Here is a 26,909-nt window from a genome sequence, read left to right as displayed (position 1 = left end):
GTTATTCCTATGTTTTACTGTTTAGTTGTATCTTTTTGTGTATCCAGGTCCAAACATAATTATTCAAGCTTTGTTTTTAGTATTCTTTGTTTCTATTCTGTCATCCAAAATAACCACAGAAGCAATACTTTTTTCCTTGTGTTTTTTCTTATTAGATTGAAATACACATGAGGCTTCTGATAACATTAGCTTCAACCTTGAATTAACAGTTGCAAATCAAATATATAATTTTTTGATTGTGTCTTACTATCTTCATGCAGCTTAAAGAGCTGTTTCAAAGTAGAACTGGGACAAAAGAATAAATCAGACAAAAAGTAGCTAAGATCTCAAAGTCAGAGAGGAATATTTGTTAAGCAGTTTCTGTTGTGGCACAGACTTACTATATTAACATTGAAATGTATTTGAAAATAGTCTTGTTTCTTTGTCTTTGTAGTAATCCTCCTTCCCCTCTCCCACTGGATGTGACTACTATTCAGAGTTGTCAACCCCAATTAGAATCTGCTTCCTCTGATTCCATGGGTAAATATCATATACATCACTCTTTTGAACCAACTAGACAAGAAAACTTGACAACTTTGAAAAATGACTTGGAAAACCACTTTGAAGACTTTGAACTGGTGAGATGCTTCCTCAGCATTTTTCCTCAATGAAGGTGTAGATGTACACAGTTTTCCTTTAGCTTCATGCCTTTGTCTAATAAATGCATAGCATCTGATATGTTATTCTGCTAAGAAATGAGGGGAAAAGACAAATCCTGACTCTATCACTGACTGCCACTTGGCACATACCTGTGGACATATCACTTAATTCTTCAGATTCCCATAGTAACTGACTGTACAAAGAGGCTACTCACAACCTAGGATTGTAGTGAGAATTAAATGAAATACCATGTAAAAACACCTAGTCCAGTGTATAAACACTGCTACAGAATAGCCCTTTAGTAAATTTTTTATTTGTTTCTCAAATTCCATTGCATTGTACATCAGATTTTTAAAGTTCATATGTTATTCTTTTCTCTTCCACATTTTTTCTTGTGTGCCCAACTGGAGTGTTTACATTGTATTAATAGCCTTATAACTTCTAAACCTACAAATCAAGCATGGAAACCAAACTTTCAAGTGAAATATCCTTCATGTTGCCTGAAAGTCAGCCTGTTTCAGTATTTATTATCTAAATAATAAATGCTTATTCTAGAAAATTATAAAACAAAGAAAAAGAACATTAAAATCACCTATAATCTTACCACCCCAAAACAACAAATATTTTGAAGTTAATCTTCCCATATGTTTTGGTTGCTTAAAATTGGGTGTGACTAATTAGAATAAATAAAATAAATAATTTTTTTAAAAAATAAATTGCATGTATATGTGTGAGTATGGGTGCATATGTGTGTGTATGGGTATGTGTTATATAACACCTACATCTTCAGTACCATTTTTACAATAAAGGCCAAATAGTTTCCTTAGAAACTATTTATCAGCCACATAAACAGCCCATCTTCAGTTGAAATCTTTTTATCCAATTTTTTTTATTTATACATTTTAACAAAGTTTTGATGTGTGACTATTCAGAGACTTCATGTTTTTTACCAGAAACAAAAACAAAGCTTTCTTTGGAGACACTTAGCATCTATGTTGATTGTTTAGAAATATGTGAAGAATTTTTTCCTCCAAAAACATGTTCTTTGATCATCGAAGTATATCCAGTCTTGTGTCATTGTTAATCTTGTTCAACCTGAATATGCAAGAATGGAAGCATAGTAAGTTCTGTTCCTGCTATCTCTGGATAAACATGTAATGTTGTTTTTATACTCAAATGCTCAGGAGAAGGGGCATTCCTTCCAGAGTTAGAAAGACTTGGCTTCCTTACTTGGTCAAGATTTGGTTCCCTCCTCTGTTAATCAAGAGTAATAATAGTCATCTTTCTGTTTGTCTGTAGGGCAAAACAGCCAACTCTAAAGGAATCATTGTTTTCTTTCTCTAGGAAGTAGAACTCCTTATTACCCTCATTAAATCAGAAAAAGGAAGCCTCGGTTTTACAGTAACCAAAGGCAATCAGAGTATTGGTTGTTATGTTCATGATGTCATACAGGATCCAGCTAAAAGTGATGGAAGGCTAAAGCCTGGAGACCGGCTCATAAAGGTAAAGACATTGAAGAGGAATGGAAGATTTGTGCAAATTTGTGCAAATGTGACTGTCTTGGTCCATTTTTTGTTACTAGAGTGAAACATCCAAGGCTAGCCAATTTTATTTTTAAAAAATTCATTCAGCTCATAGTTTGGGAGATTTAAGGGCATGGCAATGGTATCAGCTTAGCTCTGGTGAGGACCTCATGACACCATGGTAGGAGCTCATTTGGAAAGGAAATCACATTTCAAAACAGGAAGCCAAAGAAGCTGGGACGCCACAGTTCCTTCTAAGGGCAAGCCCCCAGAGACCTACTGATCTCCCAGGAGGCTCCACCTCTTAAAGGTCCCACAGTCACACTGAGGACCAAGCTCCAACACATGAGCTTTTGTGGGACAAATTTAAACAGTATCCAACCCAGAGCAGTGACCAAAGAACAGAAATGGAAGAACTTTGAATTAATATTATACCGTGTTACTGTTTGGCTTATGTTTTCCTTCTGCACTACTTAAAAGTAAAGGCCTTTATATAGTTAAGTGCTTGGTAAATGCTTCAAGTTTCCTTTTTAATTTGAAAGTCCCTTTATTCTCAAGGCATGAAATAAGCTATCTCAAGTCTCAGAGACACAATGTTTCTTACATTATTAAGAGAATAAATTTTCTGTGTTAGCAAAGCAATGGTGCATTTCTTAAGGCATTTTACGTTATTATTTTATTTATGATGGCTTGACCATTATGCTTATGATTTCTATAATAAAGGAATTAGAGTTCATGGCTTATTGTAAATTTCTTACTAAAATGTAAAAATGTAGAGAGATTATTGTATTTTCTTGACAATTTAGCTTCCCTGTTCTTGACATTGTAATCCTAACTTGCCTCTTTCTCATTTTTGTAGGTTAATGATACAGATGTTACAAACATGACTCACACTGATGCAGTGAACATGCTCCGAGCTGCACCCAAGACTGTCAGATTGGTTCTGGGACGAGTTCTAGAATTACCCAGAATGCCAGTGTTGCTTCATTTGCTACCTGACATTACATTAACATGCAGCAAAGAGGAGTTAGGTATGAAAATTCAAGTTTTGTGCAGTATGATTTTCTTGGCTAGCTTAAGAATAAGTACTCTAATGACTGAGAAAACAATTTCTATTCTTTGAAGGTTTTTCCTTGTCTGGAGGTCACAACAGTCTTCATCAAGTCATATATATTAGTGATATTAATCCAAGGTCAGTTGCAGCCATTGAGGGTAATCTCCAGCTAATGGATATCATCCATTATGTGAATGGAATCAGCACACAAGGAATGACCTTAGAAGAAGCTAACAGAACATTAGACATGTCACTTCCTTCAGTGGTGCTGAAAGCAACAAGGTACTCTAATAATTCATGACCTCTGTTTATCTGCGTGCATTCATTTCAGGCTTTTGATGATACTTACATACTTGTACAAAAATTATATTGAATTAGTGATTCGCTGACTAAACTGGCAGGACTAAACAAAGTTAGAATAGACCTCCCAGTACGAGATTCTAAAAACATTAAGTGGATAAGTGAATACATGTATCCAGTTAATAAGGTGATCGACACGTATATCAGGATGTTTTCAGTTGCCAATAGTAGAAAATACAACTCAACTTTGTTTAAATAAGAAAGAGAATTTATTGGCTTACATGGTTTTAAAAGGCTAAAGATTAGGTGGTCATCAGATGAAATTTGATCAGGCTTCTGGTTCCATTTCTTTGCTATTTTCAGTTATTCCTTTATGATAATCAAATGACTACAGTGGTTTTATACCTCGCACATGTATACCACACCATCTAGAACAATCTTCAAACTGAAATCTCACCAGTCACCACTGGTAAAGCAGGTAATATTCCCCGGTTGTCTTAGGCCTAAATTAAGGTCAGTCCCTGAACTGAGGCAAAGGGATAAAAATAAATTGATTGGTTTTGGCCAGTCATGACAATTCCTAGAGCTAGGATGAGGTCTGGCTCTGGAACTACATCTGCTACTGATGAGATATAAAGCTACCACATGCACTGTACCTCATTACAGTTTCACAATATTAAAAAGTGCTAATAACAATTCTTGTACCTTAGAATGGAAGTAAATTGAAAAAAAAAATATGGATGAGTTGCCTATTGCTTCTGTAACAAATTACCATAAATTTAGTGCTTAAGATATAAAATTATTATCTTAACAATTCTGGAGGGCAGGAAATATAAAATTGCTCTCACTGGGAAAAAAACCACTGGGTCTTCAGAGCTGTATTCCTTCCATAGGTTCTAAGAGAAAACTCATGTTCTTGCCTTTTCTGCATCTAAAGACTGTTTTCCTTGGCTCCTAGCCCTGTTCTATCTCTATCTTCAAAGCCAGTCTTTGCTGCACTCTGTGTGCTTCTGCTGCCACATCTCTTTTTCTGACTTTCCCACCCACCTTATTAAGACCCCAGTGATTACAGTAGAATCCTAATAATCCAAGATAATTTCTCCATCTCACAATCTCCATCTCTTTTGACTTGTAAAATGGTCACAGGTTGTAAGAATTACAGCTTTGTCACTAGAACATTAGACATCTTTTTTTCTTGATACTATGATGTACATGAATCTAGACTTTCTATGTTATGGACTGTGTCTGTCAAGTTTTCATTGCTGAGATAAAATACCTGAGAAAAACAATTTAAAGGAGGAAAGCTTCATTTTGGCTCACAATTTCAGAAGTTTCATTCCAAGGTCAGCTGGCCCCATTGCTTTGGGACTGAGGCCAGGTAGAATACCATGGAGGAAAAATATGGCAAAATAAAGCTACTCACCTCTTGGCAGTTGGGAAGCAGGGAAAGAGCAGGAAAAGGGGCCAGGGACAATATATATCCTTCCAAGGAGTGCCCCTAGTGACTTACTTTCTCCAACCAGTCCCCTCTCCTATAGTTTCCACGACGTCCCATTAAAGCCATCTGTTTATTAATCCATCGATGGATTAATCCACTTATGAGGTGAGAACCCTCATGATCAAATCACTTCCCAAAATCCCCACTTCTGAATATCACTGCATTCAAGACATGAGTCTTTAGGAAACATTTCAGATCCAAATCATAACACAGACTAAGCCAAGTTATGTAAAGGGAAAATTAACAATTGTGCCTATGAATCTTTTTTTTTCCAAAATGTAGAAATGTATGAATTAAATCATTAATAAACTTGTTTGTTCCTTCTGAATCTTCAAGTTAGATTATATACTATTTTTCCTTGAATGTAATTCCTGACCTGCATCCTTAATATGTTTCTAAAACCTTATTTGGCATACAGTCATTTTCATAGGACTAACTGAATGTTAATTATTGGGAGGGAAGTCTTCAAACAAACTAGAAAATGTTTTTGTGAAAATTAACATTGCTGCAAGCCTTAGGTATAGCTGAATGTTTTGCCCCAAAATCAGTACCGTCTCCTTTCTTTCCTCCTCCTCCTCCTCTTCTTTCTCCTCTCCTCTTCCTCCTCCTCCTCTTCTTTCTCCCCTCCTCTTCCTCCTCCTCCTCTTCTCTCTCTCTCACTCTCTAATAGTACTGGATGGAACCCAGATCTCATAAATGCAAGGCAAGCACTGTATCACTGAGCTACATCCCCCAGACCCCCTCATGTTTTGAGACAGGAGGTCTCACTAAGTTATTAACTCTGGTCTCCAACTTTCGATCCTCCTGACTCAACCTGTAGCTGGGATTATAGATGTGTGCCACCGCACAGCACTCATCTAGTAGATCATTCTTTACCCAGCCCTGAAGTCACTTTCTTTTATCCTTCTACTCTAGTAGTCATCACAATCTCTTTCTTTATTCTTCTTCCAGCTTTCTCTCCACTCTATTATATATGTAGTGTGGTGTGTATGTATCCAATTTAAAACCCACAGGTTTTAAATAGTAATAATGGAGGGATGTATATTTGTAGCAATTTTCAGTATGTCGAGAATTGTAAAGGGTCTGGGATTTTACCTTATTTGTAAGCTAATAAATTAGCCTGTTATTGTTTCATGGATTCTAACAGTAGGCATAAAACTGGAATCGGTAATACTTCATTGCTAAGCACAACAGGTGGCATGAACTTGGTGTGGGTGTCATGGAAATGATGTATATGGGCCTAATAGGATTACTGCACAGGCAGTGGATTGTGGTTACAGGAGAAGAATAGCATAAGAAGAATCTGGAGAACCCACCATTTTATAGTAGCCAAAAAGAACCTGTTTGTTTGGAGTTTAGGTTTTTTGTGGGGAGGGGTGTGGTTACTTCCCTCAAGGTTGCTCACTGCAGATAAGACTTTTGAGAAATGGCCTAGATAGGAACCATCAGAGCCTTGCATCTGGGGGATACCCAGCAAGCACATACATGGATGCTAGGGTCTGTGGTATAATGCCTCTTTAAACACTATACATACCTTAGGCAACCTCCTGTTCCTCACATATCAGCAGCAATAAGATTGCATACTAATCCCCTGTTCCCAAGGTGCTGTCTGTTTTACTGCTTTTCATTTGGGGTGGTACTATTCTTATAATCCTTTGAATATAGATATTTCATGTAGATTTTTACTTTAATATAAAAGAAAAAACATATAACAAGGGATTTAGATATAAAAATATGATTTATGACTTCTAAGTTAAATACTTTTTATTTACTTTTATTATTATTTCTTTATCTACCAAGTAATAGTGAACTAAATTATTATTTGATGATGACTATTACCAGTGTTTTAAATGGAAAGGGAAATGTGTTATGTTGACCCAAGAGTGATGTGTTGACCCAAAGCCCAAAGGAACATTACATAATAAAGTTATTCTTAATCTTTTGGAGATTGGGAATATCTCCATCCAGAAAATACTTAAAGACTCTCATAAAATTTTGTCTGCAGCTTCAGGGGGCACTTAGGCCCTCTGAAGTCCATCCAGAATAAAATTTCTAAAAGTAGTTAACAGAAGGTTCAAAGAATATTTAAACAAATTATCTTTAATCTTTAATCTTTTGTCTTTTTTTTTAATTCACACAGAGATGGTCATCCAGTTATCCCTAGTTCAGAGATGTCCGCAATTTCAATTCTAAAATCAACCCAAGCCAATGGTAAGTCCATATTAATTTTATGACACAAGTAGTTAGGGAAGTTTTTTTTTTCCTGAATGGCAAGTTTGAATATTATAACTAAATTGGTTTTATTGCCCTTTCAGAATGTTTTGCAGAATCTAAGCAAAAATATTATATTTAAATGAAATCATCTCTGAAATTTAATTTATAATAGAAAACTAGAGAACAGAGTAGACCATGAAATTCAGAGCCCATTTGACCTGAGTTTTTAAGTTTTTTTGTGATCTTAGTAAATCTCTAAGATCCATACATAAGTTTCTATTTCCTATCAGTAAAATAAATATATTATTAGTATTTGCTTTGTAAGGTTATAATTAGTCTCAAATATATTAGTACACATTAAACATGTACCATCTTGCTTGCCACAAGGTAATTTATTCAGACATTTACTGAATTTCTCCTCTGTGCATTGTTCTGGGCATTGTAAATACAGCAATGTGCAAAGTATCTGCTTCACATTCTAGCATAAGAAGGAAAACAGTAGTAGTAATTGTTTTGGCAGCAGTTACCTTTGTGTGTGTGTGTGTGAGAGAGAGAGAGATAACTGAATATTAAACCCAGGGTGCTTTACCACTGAGCTATATTCCTTGCCCTTTTATTTTTATTTTGAGACAAAGTCTCACAAGTTGCAGAGGCTACCTTGAACTTGGGATCTTCCTGCCTTAGCCTCCCAAGTTACTGGTATTCTCCGCCTATCCCACCAGGTCCAGCAGCAACTGTCTTTTAATTTAATGCTAATTCTGGACTAGGCATTCTGCTAAGTGCTTTGTCTTCACCATAACCCCATGATTATAGTGTTACTATTATCATTTTATAGAAAGAGAAACTGAGGCACAGAGAAGTTTGATAATTTCCCAGGCTCACAGAGTTAATAAGGAATAGAGCCTGGGGCTAGGGTTGTGGCTCAGTGGTACAGCACTTGCCTAGCACGGGTGAGGCCCAGGGTTCAATTCTCAGCACCACATAAATAAATAAGTAAAATAAAGGTTTTTTAAAAAAATAAGGAGTAGAACCTGAATTTAAACCCAGAAAGTTTAATTCTGTACTCATTTGCATAATTGGGCTACATAAATGTAGCTTTTATCACAAGTACTAACATAGTATGCATGTTTGGCACTGAGGAATACAGTCAAATTAAGTGCATTTGTAAAAGTAACTTCAGTACTTGACGGATAATTAATCTTTTAGGCTATCAGACATTGTTTCTAAATCCCAATAGTGGCTAAATGAAACCTTACTATAATAGATGTTTTTCTTCTAAAAGCTAAAGCATAGGGGTCCTTTTTGCTGCTTTATATAGTTCTAGTCCATGATAAAACTATCACAAATGTTTTTCTAGTGAGCTCTGGATGGCTTCTGTATAACTGTTGAATGCTCCGGACCCCTGTGAAACTGCCTAGTGACCTATCTGTGAGATCTTCTGACTTGATTCCCATAGAACTAATTTATTTATGGGTTTTAAAACTGATCCTTTGTTAATAATAGGCACTTTCCATAGTAACCAGAATGTAAAATGGTATACCTATTCTGCAAAACAGTTTTAACGATTTCTTGAAAATTTAAACATGCCTACCAGTCATTCCATTCCTAGTGGGTATCTATTTATTTATTTATTGATTGATTTTGGTACTGTGGATGGAACCCATGGGTGTTTAACCACTGAGCTACATCCCCACCTCTTTTTATTTTTTATTTTGAGGAAGGGTCTCACTAAGTTGCTTAGGGTCTTGCTAAATTGCTGAGACTGGCCTCAAACTTGTGCTCCTCATGCCTTAGCCTCATGAGTGGCTGGGACTACAGGCATGCATCACCACGCCCAGCACATTCCTAGTTTTGTTTTTTGTGTTTTTAATTAAGCATATGTCCATACATTAAAAACTTGAACAGAAGTCTCATTAGCAGATGGATACAGGGATGCATGCCTGTAATTCTAGCTACTTGGGAGATTGAGGCAGTACAATTGCAAGTTCAAGGCCAGCCTGGTCAATTTAGTGTGAGACCCATCTCAAAAATTAAAACTTCAAAAAGAGCTAGGGATGTGGCTCAGTGGTAGAGCATTTGTTGAGCATGCATGGGGCCCTGGGCTCAATGCCCAGTACTGGAAAAAAGAAAAGAAAAAAAGAAGAAGAAAAAGAACAAGTGAAAGAAGAGGAGAGAAATAAAAAAGAGAGGGAGGGAGGGAGAAGGAAATCTTTCCAGCAGCTTTTCTTGTAACAGCCGGAATTGCAAAAGACTCAAATGTCCAAAATAAACCAATTATATATCCAAACAATGGAATACTACTCAAAAGTATGGACAACTGGTACATGCAACAAATAATTAAAATAATGCCGAAATAAATATACTGAAGGAAATAAGCCATACTTTAAAAAAAAAAAAAAAGGAATTTATATTGTATGATTCTATTTGTACACAATGGTAGACGTGCAAATTTGAGGGACAGAAAACAGGTCAATGATCGCCTGAGGTGAAAGAGGGGAAGAAGCAGTTAAGAAACAGGAGGGAGAGATTATCAATAATATACTAGGATGTCTTATACTCTTCTAATATGATTTTTTGAACAAGTGGCTTATTATTGGTATGCTTTTATTTTTTCTGAAACTAATAGGATATGTTGCTTTCAAGTGAGAACAAAAGACATTTGTAGGCTTTTTATAATATCAGGCACAAAATTTTAGAGATTTATGCACAAAAATTCCATCTCAGGCTTCATCTTTCTATGTGGAATTATTTTTCGGTCATTTTCAAATAGATATCCTTGGATTCATATACCTGTGTTTGTTGTTTTAATTTTCCCAAATTCAATCATATTAATCTGAATCTCTTAAAAATATAATTTAATGGATTAAACTATAAATATATGACTTTTAATCATAAGAAAAAAGAGGGAGTTCATAACCCACTTGAATCAAAGTGTGAAATATGATATATCAAGAAATTTATAATGTTTTGAACAACCAACAATAAAAAATTAAAAAAGAAAAAAGAGAATCTGCTCATTTTTAGTCTATGTATTAAATTTTTATACTGAGAGTCTAAAACCTAAAATTAGTATTTGTTTTGGAAATATATTTAAAGTCTTTTTCAGTTGTAGCTATGACATCTTTTCCTGTATTAAAGTGATATTCTTTTTAAAATGAGACAAATGTTTGTTTTCTTCCCTTAACTACTACATTGAATATAATACAGTAACTGTGATGCCTCCTCCATTCAATAGGGGTATTTTCTGTTTAATGTCTCACACTTGAATCATTCAGCCCCAATTCAGCTTTTATGTGAATCATTTTAAGAAGTTGGCTTTTTTACTTGGTTTTATCACTTTGTGATGTGATCTTTTTTAGTATACTAAGAAAATAATAACCTCAGAAATGTGGGTTTTCTTTCATTATTTTATATGTATCATATAATCTTTTTTCTCCCACTTATTTATTTAGTAGTGGAAGGACCTAGGGCCGTGCATTCTAGCAAGTGCTCTACCACCGAGCAACAGCCTCAACCCCAGGATTTTGAATTTGAGTCATATTTTTACATATCTACTTTGTGCAGCAGAAATTCACATCTTCATGTATCTTTAATTATTGTGATGTCTCTTGTTTTGACTGGCTTATCCCCTGACTTCCTGAGTTGTTCCTTTCAGGCCATCACAGTGTGGAACCTTCTGTCCAACCTGCCCTCACTCCTAAGAATTCGTTCTCCAAGGTAACGTCATACTTTTTAATCTAAATAACCAACTTGTGTTTTGAACCAAAATGATTTCATATTTAAATATTTGTCTTTTTCAGATATAAGTATTGATAGTAAGGATATATTTTGGTAAAATAATAGGTTTTGCTAAGTAAAACACACAACAGAACTCTCACACAAGTAACACTATTTGGCACACATATGGTTCTTAAATAAGCTAATTACTTGAAAAGGTAACTTTAGTGTAGGGATTTTTTTTAAAATTAATGTGTACAATTCTTTTGTTTTTCTCATAGACCACAGTAAGAGAGAAAGAATGCAAATAAAAATAGAATTGCTCATTAACACCTGCAGGTGTTAATTAAATCTATACTCTGAGGAAAAACGGCAGTGGTCAAGTTTACTTGCTTGAAAGATTTAAGAAATAATTTATCACATAATAAAATGAGAGCTTGAATCATTTAAGATTAGAACATTTAGTTGGGTGCCTGCTATCTCAAAGGCTTTGGAGGCTGAGGCAGGAGGATAGCAAGTTCAAAGCCAGCCTCAGCAACTTAGTGAGGCCCTAAGCAACAGCAAGACCCTGTCTCTAAATAAAATATTAAAAAGGGCCGAAGATATGGCTCAGCGGTTAAATGCACCTGGGTTTAATTCCTGGTACACACACACACAAAAAAAATTAGTCCACTTGTATCCTCAGGAACTGAGGAGGCTGAGGCAGAAAAATCACAAATTCAAGGTCAGTCTTGGCAACTTGGTGAAGATCCTGTTCAAAACCAATAAAAATAAAAAGGACCAGGGATGTAGCTCAGTGGTAAAGCATTCCTTGGTTCAAATCTTCAGTACCACCACCAAAAAAAAAAAAAAAAAAAAAAAAGATTAATGGAGAAATCTGGGAGTAATTTCACAAAACTATTTTAACACACATAATAAATTTTATTTCATGGCCTTTCCTTAAGTCTACATGTGTGCCAGTTTGGCTAACATTTGTTTTTATGATTTTTCTTCTGGCATGTAATGTACATTTCTAAAATAATCACAGCTGATCTTCATTTACACCAATCTTCATTTAGTTGGACTGTTTTATCCTACATTCATCCCATGCAATCTGTTCTGAACCTCACTGCTCAAATGTCTTTTCTTGTAATGTAAAATGTAGAATGTCTTCCCATGTAAAACGTTTTATTGTTCCTATAATAATCAGAAAGTCTTATCATTTCAACAGGATTCTGGATATGAGCTTGATTTAGTGTAGGAGGAGAAAATTAGTTAAGTGACCACAAGCCCAAAATTCTGTGCCTTTCATCTCACTGTTATCTCACACTTGTGACTTAGTTTTTCAAGTCCAGAAAAAATACTGCAGCATACATGGCTGACACAAAAATTAAAATTTCTTAGTATACGCATATGTATAGATTGAGTTATAACAACACTCACTATTCTCTGTTAATTCAGAAGGTCTTCAATTTCACATAGCCGAAGCAACTGCATTTTCATGTATTTCTACTATTTTTCATGCTGTGTAGTGTTTATTTTCTTTTTAATCATCAGCAAGTTGTTGAAATAGAGAAGGGTAGAATTTCTGTTAAGTTAACATAAAACTATAAAATCGGACCCTTTTGTTGTTGTTGTTGGAGTTAAAAATCTTCAAGGAAGCCTCCCTGACAATGTTCTGTCCTTGAATGCAAATGTCTATAATATAAATTTCTGATGAAAAAATGGATTTCATGATCCAGGGAAGCTTTATTTTTTTTTTTCCCAGTGAAACTTTCTGACATCATTATATCAGCATTCTTTTTTTTTTCTTTTATTAGTGCATTATAGTTGTGCATAATAGTTTGGTTCATTTTGACACAATCATACATGCATGGAATTTAATTTTGTCAAATTTACTCTGCATTTCCTCCCCTTTCCCATACTTCCTCCCTCCCTCTCCATCTCCTTCTACTTCACTATCTTCCCTCTGTCTTTATGATATCCAACCTCTCTCAATTTTTCCCTTATTTTGCTCTAGCCTCTACTTGTGAGAGAAAGCATTTGATCCTTGACTATCTGAGTTTGTTTTATTTTACTTAGTACAATATTCTCCAGTTCCATCCATTTACCAGCAAATATCATAATTTCATTCTTCTTTATGGCTAAAACTCCATTGGGTTTTCTTAATCCATTCACCTATTGATGCGCATTGGGCTGGGTTCATAATTAGCTACTGAGAATTGTGCTGCTATAAACATTGGCCATATCACTATAGCATGCTGATTTTAGTTCTTTTGAATAAAAACTGAGGAGTGGGGTAGCTGGATCATATGGTGGTTCCATTCCTAATTTTTTTTAAACATTCATTTTTTTAGTTGTAAGTGGACACAATACCTTTATTTTATTTCCATGTGGTGCTGAGGATCGAACCCACTGCCTCACACATGCTAGGCGAGCGCTCTTCCTCTGAGCCACAACCCCAGCCCCCATTCCTAATTTTTTGAAGACTCTCCATACTGATTTCCTGAGTGATTATACTAATTTGCAGTCTCACCAACAATGTATATCACCATTCTTTATGAAGAAATAATTGCGTTGCATCTACCACATGTCCTTTTTATCTTAGTATAAAGAGTAAGACCTTCAGAGCAAACCACAAGCTTAATTTGTACAAAATTATTTTAATTTATTCTAGTCATTAAACTTGGCATTTTTGCTCAGATCTTTTTTTTTTTTTTCCTGCATGTGTTGCTGGGTATGAAAACCAGGACCTAGCACATGCTGGGCAAGCATTCTACCACTACCTCAGCCCCATTTTTCTTTCTACAAGTTACACTGTATGAAGTGTTTCACAGTTTACCATTGCATTAGGAAGTTACATTATTATCCAGTAGTGAAGCCATTGTTGTTTTTCTTAAATTCACATGAGATATAGACTAAATTTGAAAATGTTTAAGCCCACAGGATGATCAGATCTCTAAATTGGAGTGTATATCCATGTAATAGCCTCATAAATAATTAAAAAGTTTATTTTTTCCCCTTTCCCTCACTTTTAAGCTTTTCTATTTCTAAAATATTCTTTGGAGGACAGGTTCCATAAAATATGCCTTAAGCAAGAGACTTCTGCAGTTCAAGAAATTTAATATTGTATATAATACATTTCTTTTTTAGTAACTCAAACTATATATTAGTATTGTTAGAATTCCTGGAATAAAAAATATTAATTTACTGTTATTTAATCTAGTGTTTCCAGATATATTTGATGATGGAAAACTCCATCCCCTTTGCACATTTAATTACACTTGTATTTTCTAGAAACACAGATCTAAATGAGAATACATAAAATGAATTTTGTAGTAAGGAAGAAGAGAGGGGCATTGTGTACACCTCCCTTATCCTGGAAGTTGGTAACATAATAATCTGATGATGTGTTTTGGTTTTATACTTTAGGTTAATGGGGAAGAAATAACTCAAGCCTTGCACCCTAAAGGAAATTGTTCTCCTTCTCAGATGAAGGAATCAACGAACTTTACCAGGTCCAAAGGTAGTCATCCAATTACTCTAAATCCCTAAAATTTTAAATAACAAAAGAAATATTAGGTATCCTCTCATTTGCCTTCCATGTTACTGTAGCTTTAAAAGGAAAGATGATTGTTCAAAGAAATAAAAGAACATAAAACTAATAGTTAATGGCATTAACATACAAATGCCTTCCATCTAGTTTAATCTCTGAGACTAGAACTACTTTTAAATGATTGAAAAGACAGCTGTTTTGTTTGATAGTGTTTCTTGCATTTTATGAAGTACCACTTCACAAACTACCTAATAGTTTAGGAAATTTATCTTTGAGAATGTTTTGTGTGACCTATTATATTCATAACCTTTATAACATAACTTGTGTTTCTTTCCCAAATTAATAACTTGAGATTAATTTAAGAATATAAACTTAAAATTATTAATGTCTCATGGAAAGGTATATCACCAACATTGGTTTTGATTAATTCTTTGAGCCACCAGACTAATTCTAGGACTAGAAATGACTGAGTCCCATTAGTAACCATAGCTGCCTTTCAAAGTAGATGCTTAAAGTTTAAAAAGACCTAGCATGTTGTCCCTTTCTTGTGTCAGTATTTTTAAAGTAAAACCCCATGAAAATTTCTGTTTTTCAAGAATCCAACATACAAGATGATGACATTTATGATGATCCTCAAGAGGCTGAAGTTATCCAATCTCTGCTGGATGTTGTCGATGAGGAAGCCCAGAACCTTTTAAACCAAAATTATGTTACAAGAGATGCCTCTGTTTCAGGTAAATGAACCAGATGAATAAATTGATACTCTAAGGAGTGCAAGGAAATCTCTAGGGAACATCTTTTTAGTAAATGTGAAAAATATTAGCATAATCCTCATTGTTGAGTAATATTTTAAAAATAAAAGATTTTATCTCCTATTTTTGTCTTTTCCATATTTGTAGGAAGATTACCTTATTAATGAGATCAAAACCTGTATCACTAACATTATGGCTTTTATTTTTAGAAGTGATGGTCTAAACATTTTCCCCCAGTTATAATAAGCCATTGCGAAGGCATGCAATTTGTGTGTGTGTGTGTGTGTGTGTTGAGGATTAAACTCAGTGGATTATGCTTGCTAAGCACATGCTTTACCATGTAGATAATTTTAACCAGAAGTCTTATACTGACTGACATGTACCATGTCATTTGTTTCTAACATTTACAGTTAGAACACTGAAACAATTTGTGGATATTAGTTTATTTACTGCCTTCTTTTGAGGACTGATGAAAACTTTTCTACTTCCTCAATAATTCTGTTAGTTTCTCTTGGCCTGTATGTTTCTCTCCCAGATACATTAAAGACAAATGGGAAGTTATCAGAAGAGAGAGCAGAAGATACAGACTGTGATGGCTCACCTTTACCTGAGGATTTTACTGAGGTAAGGATAATAATACCTAGATAAACAGCCTAGAATACTAAACTTCTTTAGAATCATGTGTCTTAACCAGGAAGGTGAAATAATCTGAGATTGTTGCTTGTTTTATTGACAAATTATATTTAGGTGGGGAAAGGAGATTAATTTTATGTTATATCAAAGTGTCATTCAGATCAATCATTACTCATTCAGAAAGAATCATCATTTAGTTCCTTCAAAAAGAAAAGAAAAAAGAAACAACTGGTTTTCAAAAGTGTAATGGCTAACTTTCAAATTCTTATTTAAAATTTAAAATCTTTGGATCTTCTGGGACAATGGGCTAAGAGAAAATATAAAATAGTGGGCATATTATATTTAGGGTTCCTCAAACTCAGCATCATCCTATTTATACAAATCTGCTTTGCTTAGTATTCTAAAACAACTCTTCTATCATTCTTAGTCTCCCTACTCCATATCTTCAAATTGTCAAAGCTCTGCTGACTTGAATTCTTAAAATAGTTAACCATCCATGCATGTACTTACAATCTTATATGCACATAATTATATCTAAACATTTATAAATATTTAATATGTGTATATACAAGGAAGCTTATATCTATTGAATATTTATTAATCTACAAGAATGATTGTATACATATTGAATATATCAAAATATAATACTTTTTGTAGTTTTACTTTATATATTCTTTCATACTACAGAATATTAGGAATTATAGCATTGATAGGTTCTTTTAAAAAAAAGTTTTCTGAACATTTAAGTCATGATGACTTAAATTAGATTTTTACTGTTACTAGGAGTGCCACTTAAAACGTTAAGTTCTAAAGTCTCTTAACTAAGGGAATACATAGAAATTTTGCCATTTCAAAAATGTCATATCAAATGCCTTTTCATGAAAAAAGAAAAAAACTTGTTAGCTTATATAGATTCTCATTTATAACTAAGATTTAATAATAAAAGTTTATGGCAGAAAACTCCAAGTTATCATTTTTGTTGTTTTGATTTTGAAAGTATATCTTCATTACAAAAACATTTCACACAGAATTATTTAAAAATGTAAATTTTTTTATTCATTCCTCATATTCATGAGGCAGTTTTTGTTAAAACTTTTAACTTCTGTTATGCGTGTTGGAAAAAGTACAGATAATGTGTGCATATTTGATTTTTAGTATAAATTTATCACATTATTCAAAACTTGCTTTTCACTTAACAGTTAATTGCTATCCTCTTACCATATGAATACATATAAGTTTTCTTCATACTTTCTATTGCTTTCTTATTCTTTTGTATGAACATATCATAGCTGATTAAATTGGTGATCTACTGGTAAATTTTAAATTTCTTAGAAACAGTGCATTAAAGGTTCCTCATCTTTGTAATGTGAACTTTCTGGTCTCACAAAGCAGAATTAATTTTACAAAATTTAAGTGGCTTGCATGCTATGACCACATTTTCATGAATTGCACAATTTCCTATTGTCCTACACCACCCTATCCATGCATTCCCATGATTTCTATTATTTGTCTGGTCTTTGCAGACATTTGACTTTGCAGTCTGTCCTAATCTGCTCAGGTTGCCGTAACAAAATACTGTTATTTTGGGTGTCTCAAAATAATAGAAATTTATTTTCCCAAAGTTCTGAAGGCTTGAAGTTCAGAGTGCCTGCAAGTTTATTTCCAATTAGGCCTCTGTTGTCACCCCAGATTGCTTTTTTTTTTTTTTTTGCTGTGTCCTCAATGTGGCCTAAAGGTCATTGTCTATATCTTACTTATGAATGAAAGAATGAATCCTAATTATATACATTATTGTAAGTTATTGTTTCAGACTATTTTTTTCAGCTAATATTGATCTTGTCTGAGACCCTGATTTTGCTGGGATAACAGAATGGGAAGAGAGATCATGGTTTCTGTCCTATATTTGCTGATAAAATCTAGTAATCAACTTGGAAAACATACACGTTTAAATAAGTAAATGCAGTTTTTTAGAAGCTATAGTAAAGTAAATGTGCAGTTAAATGTTGATATGGAATTCTAAAGAAGTTATAAAGAATGAAGGAAGCCAGGTGTAGAGGTGCACATCTATAATCCCAGCAGCTCAGAAGGATGAGACAGGAGAATCCCAAGTTTGAGGCCACCCTGGGCAATTTAGCAAAGGTTCTAAGCAACTTAGTGAAACTCTGTCTTAAAATGAAAAATAAAAAGGGCTGGAATAGCTCAGTGATAAAGTTCCTCTGAGTTTAATCCCCAGAACAAAAACAAAACAAATAACAGAAATGGCTAGTCTACACAGGAGTAGGTAGATAGGGTTATTAAAGCTTCCTAGGAATTAGCATTTTAAAGGTATTTGACAAGTGAAATACGACAGACATGAGCAGTCTATACTATGGAGCCACTTTAGCAAAGGCATAAAGGACTGGATCAGTCTGGAATGTTCAGGGCACTAAGGCATTGCAAATAAATGCCTTAGTTTATCACACAATGTCTTAAAAGGGAAAGCTGAAGAGATAAGCAGGCATTGGTTCCTGACGTGTCTTGTATGCCATGCCAAAGACTCTGGTCTTTTTGCCTCTCTGGACATGTAGTTTTCCTAAAAGAAGTTGAAACATTTTCCCATTAGGTCAAAAGACCTAGGATGATGATTCTCCATGTTCTCCAAAGGTATAGCATCATTGTACTAAAATGCATCAGTATGCTTCCTGTTGTATTTCTAATTCAGATTATTTTGTAAATGTTTTTATATTTTTAATCAAATGTAACACAAAACTTTTAGTGACTCTTATCACCTAAAAAGATAATCATGCCTGACCGTGTATTCTAGGCAATAATGGCTTTACCATGCAACCAGTGCAGGCATACAAAGCCCAGTGGAACCCTGCAATTCTAATTTAATATTATGCTGTGCCTTTGCCATCCTGAAGTTCATAATAATCTTTTAATGAAAAATCCTGTGTCTTCATTTGAGACTGGGGTCTACAAATAAGGTAGCTGGTCCTAAATCCAGAAGGTAGCACCTCTACTCTCCATCTGCTGGATTTAGACTCACTGAGCATTAGAATTATTAACTAACATTTCCGTGGGTTGGTCACAATAAAAATCATATATCTTTTTCTTAAGGCCATACTGAGCTGCCTCCTCCTCCTCCTCCAATCTTCTTAACCCAAACCTCCCCATATTCAGGTGAACTTCGTAAAAACAGTGAGAAATGGTTAATACCAGTCTCACTGTAATTTACATCCAGTTGGACAAAACTGACCATTTTCAGGTTAATAATAGCAGTTGGCTCTTACAAAAGGCTTTATACTTTTTAAAATTATTACGCATGTAGTGGATTCTTAGACCAAGACTATAATGAGGAATAAGAAATCTCAATGACTTTACTTGGGGAAAAAACTTCAACCCAGACTAAACCGAGCAGGTTCTCAAAACAAATGAAGACTAAACTTCCTTTTAGTTGCCAATGAATAAAATTAGTCTACTTTTTTTTTTCTTTAGCTGTAGAAATTCTACACTTAAGCTGGGCATGGTGGTGCATGCGTATAATCTCAGCTACTCAGAAAGCTGAGGCAAGAAGATTACAAGTTTGAGGCCTGCCTCAGCAACTTAGTTAGTCCTGTCTCCAAAAACAACCCATAAAAACAACTAGGGATATAACTCAGTAGTAGACCATCCCTAGGTTCAATCTCTAGCACCACCACCCCAAGAAAAGGAAACAAAAAAAATTCTACATTTCCCTCAAATAAATTCAAATTGTTATCAAGATAAATTAATTATGTGTGTTCTTTAACTCTACAAAGTTTATAACTGAACAGTCATGTTAAAGTTGACGTTTTTATTAAATATATAAGGTACTCTATGTCTCAGGCACACAATGGTGAACAGAGAAAATTCCTGTTCTCATGGAGATTATAGTCTAGTGGAGAGGAAAAGAGAAAAACCTTACAAATAAATATGAAATTACAAATTATATAAGGTCTATTACTTTTTTTTGGGGGGGGGGGGTTCTGGTTTTTTAAAAGGTGCTGCAAAAGAGAATAACCCAAGAAACCTGCTTTAGAATGAGAACATGCTCAGGAGGAAAAAACATTGATGAGTCTTTCAAAAGTGCCTCCCATAGGAAGAGCTCTGTGGCAGGAAGAGATGAGCAGTTTTGAAGAAGTAAAAGAAAGACCCATGTGCTGGGTGTGGTGGCACACACTTCGTGAGTTCCAAGCCAGCCTCAGCAACAGTGAGGCGCTAAGCAACTCAGTGAAACCCTGTCTCTAAATAAAATACAAAATAGGGCTGGGGATGTGGCTCAGTGGTCAGGTGCCCGTGCGTTTGATCCCCAGTACTGGAAAAAAAAAAGGAAGAAAGAAAGAGAGACTCATGGGTTTGAGCCTAGCAAGTAAAAGAAGAATTGTACAGAGGAGCTAGATAATTCAGAGTCATGAGATAAAAAGAATTTCCCATTTGTTAAGATAGTTTGTCCTGCCAGGCATAGTGCTTTTTGCTTGTAATCCCAGCAACTCAGGAGGCTGATGAGGCAGGAGGGTCACAAATTCAAGATCAGCCTGGGCAACTTAATGAGACCTGGTCTTAGAATTTAAAAGGGCTGGGAAGGTAGCTTAGTGATAGAGCACTCCTGGGTTCAATCTCTAGTGTCCCCCCCCCAAAAAAAAAAGATCAAATGTATGATTTACTCACCATTTGAGAATACTACTTGACATCTCCTAATTATAGTAAACTACCTATGCAGTATTGGAATCTCAGAAATAACATGCTCAAAGTTCAAGATCATTGATGTTTGATAAAAAGCAAGATGATATAGCACATTTAAAACTAAAACTTGAGCCATTTTCAGATATTCATTTCAAATAGGTTCTCTCTGTGTTGCCCAGACTGGCCTAGAGCTCCTGGATTCAACTGCTCCCTTGGCCTTAGCCTCCCAAGTAGCCAGGACTATAGGCACCACGGCACCCAGCTCATTTTCAGATTAAAAAATTGAAGTCATATAAAAGCATATGCCAAATGTGCATATCTAAATGATCATTCAGATCTTCACCTTGCTTTCTCCTTACCTCTTTACTTTTAATATCCCTCAAGGAGATGAATGAATGGGGCCAACAAGAATTGTTGGGCCACTGCAAAGTTCTCAACCACTGTTTGGTCTGTATTAATTGAATGCCATATGTGTCTTTGTATTGTGAGGGTGAACAGTAACATTAAATATAAGAAAATAATTCACAGAAAAAATTAAACATTATGAGATTGTTCAATTTTTGTTTAATTAAACATTATGAGATTATTTAATAACCTAATTTGATTTTCTATTTTTCTTTATTGTAGTCTTCTAAAATGAATGGCTGTGAAGAAAAAATAAACATTGAAAGGTAAGAAAAGTTTTCAGTGTAATACTTCCATTCTTTTTTTTTCTTTCTCTTTCTTCCCCCCCGCCCAAGAAATGCTCTGAAGATTTCCATTTCTTTTCCAGTAAAATGAACATTGTTGAGTAAATTATGAAACTATGGTTGAACATTAAGAATGTTTTAAATTTTTCATTTTAAGGAAGTTCTATGAGCATGTGAAAATGTGTTCACTATATAGTTGCTTCAGTAAAGCAATATTCTCTTAACCTTTGGTGAGGGGAGCGAAGGACACACTATTAAAAACAGAGATTTCTACAAAAATTTAAAAAATGAAAGAGTGGTCTAAAATAAAGTGTATTTCAACCAATAGTGGCACAAGCCTGTAATCCTAGCTACTCCAGAGGCTGAAACAGATGAATCTCAAATTTGTGGCTAGCCTGGGCAATTTAGAGAGACCTCTGTCTAAAAATGAAAAAGAAGGGGGTGGCAGATGTAGCAGAGAGGTACAGCACTTGAGTAGAACACATGGGGCCCTCGGTTCAGTCGCCAGCACATCAAAAATAAATAAAAGGGAAACATGCTAATAGTAATGGTAGTTATTTTCTTTTCCTGCTAGGATTATGGGTAATTTGCTTTCCTCTATTTTTCTGCATTTTCAAAGATTTTAATTTTTATTAATTAAATGAAACCAAAGAAGGTAAGAAACTTTTTGAAACCCCACCAAAGTTTTCTTTCTGAAAACAGTTTCTAATCTAGGTAAGATTTTTTTAACACTATTTATCTGAAAAGACCTGTGGATTATATACAATTTTGCTTCATATTAGATGATAATCAGGAAGTCAAAGGGTGCTATTTGCTCTTTCTTCAAAAGGAAAAGTAACAGTAAAGTTTTTACTAAGACAGTGAAGTACATATTATTAATCAAGTAGTGCATACAATTTTATGCCAAATAGTTAGCAAATATCCAAAAGGAGGGTGTCAATAAACAGGCACCTATTATGTTTTGTTGGACAGGGAAAGAGGGAAGAGGAACAGTAAATTAGTGTAATCTCTTGAAAAAGTAATTGGAAATTATATTAAAATATAAATTTTTTGCATATTGCTATTTCTTGTATGGACTTATTTTTGTTTTAACATCTCTAAATCATGAAGGATCTTGTAATTAGAATCACTAGTATTATGTCTTTCTTAGTGTAAACAAAATAATAATGTATCTATGGATTGGGATAATAGATCAAAGAAATATGATAGATATCCTTCAAACCAAGCGATTTTATTTCTAAGAATTGGTCCCAGTGCCATATTTGTGCAAAGACATTTCTGCAGGAAGATTATTATTTTATAATATTACATAGAATATGTAATTGCACTTTTGTTTGTAATAGCAAAATGCCTAAGAGAAACAGTAAATTAGGATGTACTCATTCAATGAAATACTGAGCAGTTATTCAAAAGAATGAGAAAGAACCTAGATGCCCTTCAATAGATGAATGCATTAAAAAAAAAAAGTGACACATATACACAATGGAATATTACTCAGCAATAAAAGAGAATAAAATCATGGCATTTACAGGTAAATGGATGGAGTTAGAGAAGATAATGCTAAGTGAAGTTAGCCAATCCCAAATAACCAACTGCCAAAGGTTTTCTTTGATATAAGGAGGCTGACTCATAGTGGGATAGGGTGTGGGAGCATGGGAGGAATAGATGAACTCTAGATAGAGCAGAGGGGTTGGAGGGGAAGGGAGGGGGCATGGGGTTAGAAATGATGGTAGAACATGATGATCATTATTATCCAAAGTACATGTATGAAGACACGAATTGGTGTGAACATACTTTGTATACAACCAGAGATATGAAAAATTGTGCTCTATATGTGTAATAAGAATTGTAATGCATTCCGCTGTCATATATAAATTAAAAAAAAAAAAAAGAATGAGAAAGAAAGGAAAGCCTTATGGAAGAATCCCAAAATACATCTTTACAGACAAAGTGTATATCTAGAGGACAAAATCAACCTCATGAATACAGAACTTGCTAATGAAGTACTAATTTCAGCCTGCAATGAATCAGAGCAGAGAAAAACATCTACCATAAAAGCAACATAACTATTACCCTGTTGTTGACATTTTGGAGCATTAGACCATGTCCTGCTTTAGTCATGTGTACTGTTGTCATCAAGATATAAGTACTCTGCTTTATACCTTTATCAGAAAGTGAGAAATGTATTCGGACTTTATTACATAATCCTTTTTCATCTCATCTTAGCCCTAAACCCCGTTCTTCTACCTAGTCTCTACTTTCTGGCCATCTAACTTTCCAGGAATACCATCTGCCGTGCACCCCTAGAATAATAAGAACTTGTATTGAGTTTCATTACATTGAGTGCCCAGATACAGGAATGTCCTCCTGGCCTCCGGTTGTAACAAAAGACTAATTCCATCAATAGGGGGTTCTTTAAATAAATTAAGGAGCTTCCAGATGCTGCAGTAGTGGGCAGGTGCTGAATAAAAAGGAGAGAAAGCTGTACCCAGAACCAGTTGTGATTACTCATCCATGCAGAATGGTGGGCATTGAATCACCACTTTCCTCATCGCCAAGGAGACTCCTTCAGCGCAAGGTTCAAAGACTTGGGATGTATTTGAAAACAAATTTCAAACTATGTTCAGTGAATTCTGCACCTTAGTTTAATTTCTTTCTGCTAATAAATTTTAAGAATTATGGATTTGGCTTTTCTAATCAGACAACCTATTTTAAAATATGTTGTAATAATTGTAGTAAAAATAAGTGGTTGGGCCATAATGTTTAAATTTGTTTTGTGAACAAAAATATAATATTACAAATGTGTTTTGTTGGCATAGCTTAACTCAGAAGTCACAAGAAAGGAAGACTGATGAAGATGAGATAACATGGGGAAGTGATGAATTGCCCATTGACACAACAAACCATGAAGATCCTGATAAAGGCAAGAGTTTTATTTAGCGGCTTTTTCATTCAAAACAATGAATAGGAAAACAAGTGTTTAAAATGAAAATTTTCAGAATATATGGATGTTATTCCATCATATATGTATGTTTTTTGATTTCACACATACATTTAAATCACGTAGACAAACATCAACATATAACCAAATTATTCCCGCAGGTGTAGTCAAAAAGCCTCATTGCAGGCTGGGATTGTGGCTCAGCGGTAGAGCGCTCGCCTAGCACAGGCGGGGCCTGGGTTCGATCCTCAGCACCACATAAAAATAAAGGCATTGTGTTGTGTCCATCTACACCTAAAAAATAAATATTTAAAAAAAAAGCCTCATTGCCCTAGAGTAAAGCATACAAATAAATCTGTTAATACTTTAAATGGAAACACAAAGTCATGAGTTTGCCATTGTGGAATGAGAAGTTATTAATACACCTTATTTATGGGAAAACAGGTAGAATGGCTGAAAGGTGGGGAATTTTGTTCTTGACTCCTAGCCTCATCTTTTAAGAACTAGGAAGTATTTGATCTATTCTATTATTTCCTTTGCATTTTATAACTGAGCCAGTGGGAAAACAGAATCCTAACCATGTTTCATTTCCCTTATTTTTCTCTTTTAAAAAAATGCTATATAATGAAAAAACATGGTTTTATCATTTGAAATCTTAATTTTTTAAATGAAATCAGTGGCATTGAATTAACACTTCTTGACTTAGGCTGACTGTAGTGCACATGGTGCTTTGTCACCTCCAGTAGCCTGCACTTACCTTCCCAGCCCTTGGCTCCTGTTGCATTCACACACAGTTCTGAAAAAGTTTATTATTGTTTCATGTGAGTGAATTTTGTATTTCCACTAGCCATGCCCCAGCCAGATGTTGCACTTCCTGAGGTACCTTGTCCAACTTTGCAGCCCTCATGGTGCCCAGCAGTATTGTTGCCTATATAGTAGCTGTATCATCAATATGCTTTAATCAAGTGATGGAGTTAAAGCTACATTTGTGCAGGCTATAACAAGAAGTCTCTCCTACTTTTATAAGTAATTTCCATGGAGCAGGTACAAATTAGTCCCATAGCTGTTCTAACATACTTGGTTGACTCAGCTCTTTCATGAACCCAAGGGAATTAATTCTTCATCAGCTTAAAGAAAATATCAGGTGATAGGATATTACCTATGAGAGCCCAGGAGTGGCTGGTGAAGAGAAAATCATTTCATAGAGCAATCTCCCATTGTATGAATTTCTGAAGTATCTTTTTTCATTTTTTCCCATGTGCTTAAAAATAAATTTAGATTTTCCATATGAAATATAAATTTTCCTCAAAATTTTAATTTTCCTCATAAAAACAGTGTAATTAAAATCAAATGAAAGGGCTGAGAAAGTTAAGAGAAACAAAAAGAATATAAACTACTTTATAAGTATAAACAATGGAGAGTCAGGAGCCTTAAAAACTTCTGAGCAATTGGGGGTATCACGGGGCCAAGCTGTGGCAAAGACTTGTTGGGCTGATTGTAGTTATCAGCCTATTGTTAATTCTGTTGCCTTCCTAATTCTCTCATATTTAAAGATCCCTCCTTTTGTAAAAATAGATGAGGTGAGAATAGGATTGAATTAATTCATTTTTTGTTAAATAAATTCTGGGGAATTTTTTTTTTTAAAGAATGTTTTGTTTTTTAATGCTTAGGTTTAATGAAGAGTGACCAGTTTTATAAAAATGTGATTACACAGAAAAGGAAGGACCTAATGATAATATATAATAATACGTTGAGGGTAATATCAGCAAGGACTATGGGTTCAGTTTTTTTCCTGTTTCTTCCAGTTATAGGGCAGGACACTTTCTAGAATGAGATCTTATGACCTAACACTAAACATGATAGATCAGGGAATTTATTTATTGCCAGCTCTAAAACAGGAAGTTGGGAGAAATTTAGAGTACTATTTAAAGGTTCTGTGGCTATCTTTGGGGAAAAAGGTTCAGTACTCAGTATGCCTAAACCCTGTATTTTGGGGTGCCATTTCTGAGTCCCCCAAACACCATGATTATATCAACTTGATTTATGTGCACAATTTTATTTAATTCAAGGAGTTGACAAGACTAAAAGTAACTATAAAACAAAATCTGAGTTCACTACTTATCTGAGATTGTTTTTTTATCTAAACATAAACATTAATATTTATTAGAATAATATACATTTGGTCTTCTTATTAGATCATCTTTTTCTGACAAATGAGGAGCTCACTGCACTCCCTGTGGTCAAGGTGGCTCCCTCTGGCAAATACACCGGGGCCAAGTTAAAATCTGTCATTCGAATGTTACGGGGTTTACTTGATCAAGGAATTCCTTCTAAAGAGCTGGAGGTAAGTGCACCTGCCAAGGGATCTTTTCTTTACAAAGAACCATTACATTATTTGTAAGGGAAATGTGTCCTTACTAACTAACCCAAGGTTAGGAGACATTTTGAAAGTGCCTATTACTTTCCAACTCTACTTGTAGTCAACTCATTTCTAACTATAGAAGCACCATCTTGTCATCTCCGGCAGTAAATCTATTTTTCTAAGCAGAACCCTAATGATATTGATTAAAAGAGATCATATTAACTACTCAGAACTTGGTAAAAATTCTCTCTGAAGATTATTTTCCCTACCACATATATAACAATAAAAAGTTTTTTTAAAAAAATCCTAACTCTCTACTAAACTTCATATGATATGGTTAATTATTAACAGCAGTTTGTAAAGAATGTG

General features: G+C 34.6%; 1 protein-coding gene across 13 annotated transcripts in view; it reads left to right on the top strand.

The window, feature by feature from the left end:
• Ptpn13 (protein tyrosine phosphatase non-receptor type 13) overlaps window positions 1-26,909 on the top strand; it is a 204,266-nt gene that overhangs the window by 167,624 nt on the left and 9,733 nt on the right. For all 13 annotated transcript variants that reach the window (XM_046457591.2, XM_058583408.1, XM_058583409.1 and 10 more), the window contains 12 exons: window positions 434-617; window positions 1,984-2,142; window positions 3,022-3,193; window positions 3,288-3,498; window positions 7,155-7,225; window positions 10,884-10,945; window positions 14,357-14,450; window positions 15,077-15,214; window positions 15,768-15,856; window positions 21,176-21,219; window positions 24,057-24,160; window positions 26,374-26,522. In XM_046457591.2, coding sequence (XP_046313547.1) covers window positions 434-617; window positions 1,984-2,142; window positions 3,022-3,193; window positions 3,288-3,498; window positions 7,155-7,225; window positions 10,884-10,945; window positions 14,357-14,450; window positions 15,077-15,214; window positions 15,768-15,856; window positions 21,176-21,219; window positions 24,057-24,160; window positions 26,374-26,522 — 1,477 coding nt within the window. The remainder of the gene's footprint in view (window positions 1-433; window positions 618-1,983; window positions 2,143-3,021; window positions 3,194-3,287; window positions 3,499-7,154; window positions 7,226-10,883; window positions 10,946-14,356; window positions 14,451-15,076; window positions 15,215-15,767; window positions 15,857-21,175; window positions 21,220-24,056; window positions 24,161-26,373; window positions 26,523-26,909) is intronic.

The sequence above is a fragment of the Marmota monax genome, unplaced genomic scaffold (genome assembly GCF_021218885.2).
Source record: "Marmota monax isolate L192 unplaced genomic scaffold, Marmota_monax_Labrador192_F-V1.1 WCK01_AAM20220418_F8-fsc00128, whole genome shotgun sequence".
Taxonomy (NCBI): domain Eukaryota; kingdom Metazoa; phylum Chordata; class Mammalia; order Rodentia; family Sciuridae; genus Marmota; species Marmota monax.
The sequence above is the reverse complement of the archived record's forward strand: the minus strand, read 5'-3'. Positions and strand labels throughout refer to the sequence as shown.